Source organism: Oryza glaberrima, chromosome 12 (assembly GCF_000147395.1).
Source record: "Oryza glaberrima chromosome 12, OglaRS2, whole genome shotgun sequence".
In the NCBI taxonomy this organism is placed as follows: domain Eukaryota; kingdom Viridiplantae; phylum Streptophyta; class Magnoliopsida; order Poales; family Poaceae; genus Oryza; species Oryza glaberrima.
Genome location: NC_068337.1, coordinates 734,739 through 742,663, shown reverse-complemented (window position 1 = coordinate 742,663; position 7,925 = coordinate 734,739). Strand labels below are relative to the sequence as shown.

Below are 7,925 nucleotides of genomic sequence, written 5' to 3'. Positions count from 1 at the left end.
AGGGGCGCCGTTGCGGGGAGAGCGCGGGGACGGCCGCCGTCCGCCTCCGCTCCGGCCACCTCCTCCTCGTCGGCGGGGCGGCGCGGATTCGTGGGACCAACGGCGCCGCTCCCAGCCACCTCATCAGCGGTGGCGGTCGGTGCCCTGCTCCTCTCGCCGTTGCCCGCTGCCGAGCCGCCCACCTGCCGCCACACGTGAGTGTGTGAGAGGAGAGAAGAGAGAGCGTGCCTGGCTTAGAGGATAAGGATAAGGAGGTGAGAGAGTTGGAGGGAGAATATAAGGATGTAATTTTTGAAGTGTTGAGAGGGAAAAATGAGGGAGGGTATTTTTGCGTGTGATGGTCTTAAGACGCCCGCGTGCGAAAATCAATTTTCGTGTGCGCCCTATTAAGAGCTTCACCTGCAAAAATAGGCTTATTTTTGCATGGGGATCCTTAAGAGGCTCGCCTGTGAAAATCGATTTTCGCGGGCGGTCCTCTCAATGATTCGCACGTAAAAATAGGAGGACGATTTTTTTGCAGACGGGACTAGTTACGGTCCGTCTGCAATCTAAAAAGGACCCTGTACATGAAAATCGTTTATTAAGTAGTGGCGGCATCAATTATGAAGTGAATTAATTGACAGACTAAAAGGCGCATCAAAGTACATAAAAACGCAATTGAGATCCCCTGCAGTATTGCATGTGCATTACTGCTCACTGATATGACATGTGGGCCCCATGTCAGTGAGCAGTAATACACATACAGTACTATAGACGACCTGCATTATAAAAACGATCAATCCACGCTTTCCTGAGAATAGATCTGTTGATCCATAATCATAATAGAGGAAATGCCATCTTATGAATGAATGAAGACGGAATTCACTCTAAATTACTTCTTGAGGCAATGGTTCCTAAGACCGTGGATAGTTCTTGAGGTCGATGAATGAAGCCAGGAATTTGGTGCACATGCATGTGCTCCGATAAATGTACCACATAAAACCATCGGACGAATCAAGCCGGGGTTCTAGACAAGATTCAATGTGGGGCTGAGATCAAGTTCAGCAGGGGGACAAAATAAATCATCATAAGCAACAGAGAACAAAATCAACATCAATAATAGATGCCACTATATCAAGATTGCTCTTACTTGATGGAATACTCCTTCATACCCACGCAGAAAAAAAATAAAAAATGCTTGATCGTACTTAATAAGCTAGATAGGAGTATTAGATAAAAAAACATTTAGTAATCACTATTATGATATTTTTTACCCCTAAGAATTTTTTCATTGTAACTTTGAAACCTTTAATTCCTCGCCAATAATTTAATGAAATTGCAGTTCTCCTGCAATTTAAAATAAAAGTTACTAGCGCTTGTTCCTTTTCAACATAATTGTTGCTACGAGTAAAGATAAATGGTCAAACGTCACATTAAGTCAATAATTAATGGTGTTATCTATTAAAAAAAATCAAGAGTAACAATCTACAAATAAAATGGGTTACTTGGGAAGTGTGTAGCTTAACTGGTTATATTCCTTGTGGTGGAATTATCCCATCCGGGTTTAAGTCATAGACTTTACACGACACTACTAGAAAAATGATTTTTACTGACGTTAGCTTTTTAATTTTTCAAGAGGACAAAAAAAAAACCCTCTTATAACCATTTGCGAAAATAGCTAAAGAGCATCTAGATTTAACCCTGCCTGCGAAAATCAATTTTTTCAGCTGGACCCCTTAAGAGGTCCGCCTACGAAAGTATACATTAAGTGGTACTCCTGCGAAAATACTTTCGCAGGTGGAACCTTATGTGGTCCGCCTGTAGAGAAAATATCTAAGTCCCATCCTTATATTCTCCTCCACCATATATCCTTATCCTCTCCACCACTCATTTTCCTCCCACTTCTCTCTTTCTCTCATCACACATCGCCTGAGGAGCGTCAGCGGCTCCAAGGAGGTTTGCCGCCGGCCGCGACAACGACTGGGTCCCACCGCCAGCTGCGATGACGACAACGACTCCGCTTGGATCCACCGCCGGCTCGCCCCGGGCACGCGGATCTGCTGCCCGCCGGTCTCGAGGAGGGGAGGGGAGGCCGCGGCTCGGCTGTTCCCTCTCTCGGCAACGGTGGTGGCTCAATGACGAGGAGTGGAGCGCGTCGGCCGTGACGAGGAGGTGAGGCGGCGGCTCAACTCCTCCCTCTCCTGGCCTAGCGACGGCAACGGCGAGGAGGGCCAGCAGTGGCTTGGCGATGAGGAGGGGAGGCGGCAGTCGCGCTCCAATCCGCCCCTTCCTCCTAGATCCTGTCGGTGGTGGAGGCGACGGCGGCGGCCACCGCAGACTGCGCTGACCCCTCCCCTCCTAGATCTGGACGAAAGAGTCGAGCTAGCCAGTAGTGGCGGCGCTCTTCTCGAGGCAGCAGCGGCGGACGGAGGAGGAGAGCCATTGGACAGAAGGGGAGGGGCTAGATGGGGAGGCCGGCATCGGCGCCAGCGAGCAGGGGTGGTGGCGGCGGATTTTTTTTTTGTTCGCTGAAAATATTTTTGTAGGCAGGTGGATCTAAAGTCTGTGAAAATCATCTATTTTCGTAGGCCTTTGCTTACAAGTGGTCCTTTCCCCCGCCTGAAAAAATTATTTTTTGGCCGCCTAGGAAAATGGTTTTCCTAGTAGTGTGGGTGCTCATATTTATGGCTAATTATTCTTTCAGTGCTAGGCGACGTACTCGTCGACAGCGAGGCGCCCGCGATGATTTCGTTAATTTTAAAATATGTTGACTCAGTCTTTCGGATGTGCTCATAGGGATAGGGTGTACGTGTCTACGTTTGTAGAGGTGAATATACGCTCGTTGTGAGTGTCTGTGTTTGTATTGCGTTTATAAAAAATGGGTTGCTTGATTTAATTGGATGAATATGATAAGTAATTGGTATTTTCGTTGATTTTGTTGGAAGGAATAGGACATGTAACGATTCGTGTTGTATGTGGCACCACGACGCTGTTGCCATTGCAACGTAAGGTGTACATTCACCAGCTTCCCTTTCCGTTTTCGAGCAGCAAATTCCAAATGTAATTCCTTTTGTCACACGCAGGCAACACAACGCATGAACTCCACAAAACGTGTGCAGATAATTAATTTTGGACAAAGACATTTCTTGGAAGTGGCACAGATTTTTTTCACTGTCATGAAAGGCTTGATTGAGGCAAACCAATTGAGCCGTCATCGGCTATCTGTACATTATCCGTACAGCTGCCAAGTTTGTATTGATCGGTTTTCTTCTCGGTTAATTTGTAAGTATTTTTTCTTCTAGTAACTTAAGTAATTATTTTTAAATCTAAGGTCAATATGCATAACAACATATTCAGAAAAACTTATGGACAAGCTGATTATTCATTGGTAAAATATAGACAGGCCGATGTCAATAAAAACCGATGATGCCTTACCGAAACAAATACAACATGTCTACATCCATGCTAAAATTAAATAAGTTCAGTTCTATACATGAATTTGACTATATTCATATTTATGTAAAAAATAAATTTATTTTTGAATGGAGGAAATAAGTATATACGGTGATAATTGAATACCGCTCACCAAAGATCCAGCTAGTAGCACACGGATAAATGGCTGCAAGCTACCAACCATTTCCGGTGGTCCAATACCTGAAGAACAGCCAGCCCATTGATGAGTCAGCAATGGATCAGGTCATGAGAGATGAGCCAATGCCATGCATTTGATTTACTCCAAACCAAAACACACCATCACATGGAAAAAGTACTCTAACAAATGCCTCAATTAACATTGGTTCCTCAGAAAATAAAACTGCAGTTAACAGAATCAGATTAAAGAAGGAAACAAGTGTTCATTTTCTGTAAGACAGCATCACAGCCTTCAGATCTAGAAATAGGATTAGGCAAGGTGATTAGTGATACATTATGTGCTGTACCTGTTTCAAGAACACAATGATGAGCTGTACCATCATCAATTGTGAAATAATTAATTAAATTATCATTAAGCCCCAAGCCAAGCCAAATGAATGATTGCTCTGGTGAAGGGCGACTAGTCAGAGATGAGTCGGATGGATATGCTCTTTATGTGATGCGGTGCCCAGGAAACGCGGCCCAACCAAATCAGGGTCATTAACGTCAAATCATTATCTGCTAATAATGCAAGGCACCACTGTTTCTTCTCCAACACTCTCTCCCTGGCAGCTGCCTCCTCTCCTCTTCTTGCTCGGTTCCCTCCCCCTGTATAAAAGAGAACCCCGTCTTCTCGCTGTCCTCGCATCCACTCCAGATACTACCACTGAAAAAGCTCTATCTCTCTCTACCCAAACAGGTTTTGAGAAAGAAGTGGGAGAACAGATCCAAAGGTTTTGAGAAAGAAGTGGGGGAACTGATCCAAAAAGTTCACCTTTTGATTATCCAAACAAGTTTGGAGTTTGTTACCTGAATCTCCTCTTCTTCCTGTCACCGGAAGGTATGCAGTTCCTCTCTCCATATCATCTTCTAGCGTTTCTTTCTACAGATTCTTGATTGCTCGCTTTTTTCCATTATTCTCCTTCGCTCCACGGTAGTGGTAGGGGCGCATCTGTTGGACAAAGGAGAATTCTATGCCTCTATGGCATATCAATTGAGTAGATGCGGAAATTTCTGGTTTTTAGTTAGAGTTTACACCATGCCGATGCCAAACTGCTGCTTTTTAATCGAATACGACGATATATACTCTTGCAATGGCATGTGTCATGAGGTGTTTGGGTTTGGCGAGGCTCAGTTTTCATTGAATTTCCCCTCCTTCCCATGGCCGTACCAAGCCTAATCTTTGAAAAATATTCACTTCATGTGGATGCGGAATCACTAGATGCAGCTTGACTCCATGCAAATCTTAACTCCTGCCATGTGCCCATGTGCCTATCCCTTATCCTGATTTGCATCTGAATTCATTTGCTCAGTAATTTGCTTGTTCAGTGCCTAATCTGCTAGACGTCCAAACAAAGTTTTAATTAGGAGCAAAAGATCCAGCAATGTCATTTTTTCTAAATTCGTAATGTTTTGGTCTCTGAATTCGTAATTGACTATTTTTATTAATCACCTGTCTGAATCTGAATGAAAGGTGCATAATGATTCACATCTGTTATAAATTTGCTGAATATTTCCTCTTATTTCTAGTATGTTAACTCAATTTTCCTTTTTTTAGCTTTTGATTTACCGTCCCAGATTTCTTATAAGTACTCAGTTAAAATTCCTTATTAAATTAATTATCTATTACACAACACGTTGAACTCATGTAAGTTCTGATTGACTTTAGGGAACACTTATATTATATAAGTAGTATGTACAAAAATGCAGTTAGTATTACAATAAGCCTTCAAAATTCTTCGTAGTGACTTTTGTTTTGTTAAAGTTCTTACAGACTTCCAGATTATTATACGTACCTTGTTAGTACCTGAGTGCATATCCTAGGACATTCAATTACTGAATCTGATGGCTGGTTTTGTTTGTGCAGGGAAATCGATAAAAAAAACAAGCAGCGAAAGCCTCAAGGAATGCTGAAAGATGTGCTTGCATAGAAGAAATTTTCCGTGTGAGATAAAGCAGATTGCTGGTTCACCAGTGCTACTGATCTGCTCAAGTCTTGATGTGAATGATCAACTTTCCTGCACTAATTCTACACCATTTAGACTCCGAAACGACGATGATATAAGAATGTTGTTCTCCATCCATGATCATGACCTTGGGGAGGATGGCTAAAGAATTGCAGTCCATCTGATTGGTGGTCAAAACATAGTGCCGAGATTTATATCTTTGTGGGCATGGAGAGTAGAGGGAAGATTCTAATGGAGAGGTATGAGTTGGGGAGATTGTTGGGGAAAGGAACATTTGGCAAGGTGCATTATGCAAGGAATCTGGAGTCGAACCAGAGTGTGGCCATAAAGATGATGGACAAACAGCAGGTGTTGAAGGTCGGGCTTTCGGAGCAGATCAGACGTGAGATCACAACCATGCGGTTGGTGGCTCATAAGAACATTGTTCAGCTTCATGAGGTCATGGCAACACGGAACAAGATCTACTTTGTGATGGAGTATGTGAAAGGTGGTGAGCTATTTGAAAAGGTTGCAAAGCGTGGAAAGCTTACAGAGGTTGTTGCACATAAGTACTTCCAGCAACTCATTAGTGCAGTGGATTACTGCCATAGTCGAGGTGTGTATCACCGGGACTTGAAGCCTGAGAACCTGCTGTTGGATGAGAATGAGAACCTGAAAGTCTCAGACTTTGGACTGAGTGCGCTTTCAGAGTCGAAGAGGCAAGATGGCTTACTCCATACCACCTGTGGAACACCTGCATATGTAGCTCCAGAGGTGATCAGCAAGATAGGCTATGATGGTGCAAAGTCAGATATTTGGTCTTGTGGTGTTATCCTGTTTGTTCTTGTTGCTGGTTACCTTCCTTTCCAGGGCCCAAACTTGATGGAAATGTATCGGAAGATACAACATGGTGAATTCAGGTGCCCCGGTTGGTTTTCACGCAAACTCCAGAAGTTGTTGTACAAGATCATGGACCCCAACCCAAGCACAAGGATTTCAATCCAAAAGATAAAGGAGTCTACCTGGTTCCGGAAAGGTCCTGAGGAGAACCGTATTTTGAAGGAAAGAACTTTGAATGAAAACACCACCAAAAATGTTGCTCCGGTGCTTGGTGTGAGACGCAAGAAAAATGCTCATGAAGATGTGAAGCCCATGTCAGTGACAAACTTAAATGCCTTTGAAATTATCTCTTTCTCCAAGGGGTTTGATCTTTCTGGCATGTTCATTGTAAAGGAATGGAGAAATGAGGCAAGGTTCACTTCAGATAAATCTGCCTCAACCATAATCTCAAAGCTGGAAGATGTAGCAAAGGCGCTAAATCTCAGGGTAAGGAAGAAAGACAATGGTGTAGTGAAGATGCAAGGGAGGAAGGAGGGAAGGAATGGTGTTCTTCAGTTTGACATAGAGATATTTGAGGTTACCACTTCCTATCATATCATCGAGATGAAACAAACAAGTGGCGATTCATTGGAGTACCGACAGCTACTGGAGGAGGGCATCCGGCCAGCTCTGAAGGACATTGTCTTGGCCTGGCATGGAGATGAATAGCAGCAGTCGCAAGAGTAGATTTGGATGTCTCAAGCATTTAGTTTCCGCTCCTCAAATTCATTAGGTTTTAGCTCAAATGAATTTATTTGTCTTGCCTGTGTTCTTTTTAGCGTCTATGTTTTTTGTATCTGGAGAGTTCATGTTGAGGCAATGTATGCAATTGTATTTGGAGAGTTCATGTTGAGGCAATCTATGCACAATTTAGATGGAGTCTGTCGAGAGTAATTTTATGAGAAGTTGAGCTGCAATATAAAAGTTGTCTTTGAGCCTTTCAAGCTTTCTTCAGATATTCATCCTTGTCCTGTTATAAAGCTATGTTTGGGTGCAATGTTGTGACACCATTAGCAAGGTTTCTGTAGCATGAAGTATGCAATTCTTGGTATTCACCAGGCGCTCAAGAATTTCGAGAGTTTTTAACTTTTTATTACCAACTTGTTGATGAAAATTCTCATATCAATAGTGCTACAGAGGTATACCTTATCAGCTATTGAACATAAGTCTTTATCAAACAAATAAAAGAAAAACCGAAGTGACTTCTCATTCTGCGGACGAACAAGATAACACGAGTGCGCAGTCCTACAAGATAGTAGCAGGTAGGCAACGTAATACCAAAAAGCTGCAGTTTCATTGGAAGGCCAAAAAAAAAAGATTTTTTTTTAAGAATAAGGATATCCTTGTTGTATTTGCCAAATAGACACAGAGAGCGAAGTTATTGGTAAACAAAACAAAATATAATACACATGTTGAAAAGTCTGGACAAAAGCTATTTAAACACCAGCTGTGAGTTGTGAGGAAAATAAATTGTCCCTGTCACTGAGGATA

At 42.8% G+C, this 7,925-nt stretch overlaps 1 protein-coding gene across 1 annotated transcript; it reads left to right on the top strand.

The window, feature by feature from the left end:
- Positions 1 to 4,243: 4,243 nt before the first annotated feature.
- Positions 4,244 to 7,392, top strand: LOC127757430 (CBL-interacting protein kinase 15-like). The gene is made up of 2 exons (XM_052282933.1): positions 4,244 to 4,450; positions 5,477 to 7,392. Exon 2 carries the CDS (start codon positions 5,784 to 5,786, stop codon positions 7,101 to 7,103), a length of 1,320 nt encoding a protein of 439 aa, XP_052138893.1. The 5' UTR covers positions 4,244 to 4,450; positions 5,477 to 5,783; the 3' UTR covers positions 7,104 to 7,392.
- The last annotated feature ends 533 nt before the right edge of the window (positions 7,393 to 7,925 follow it).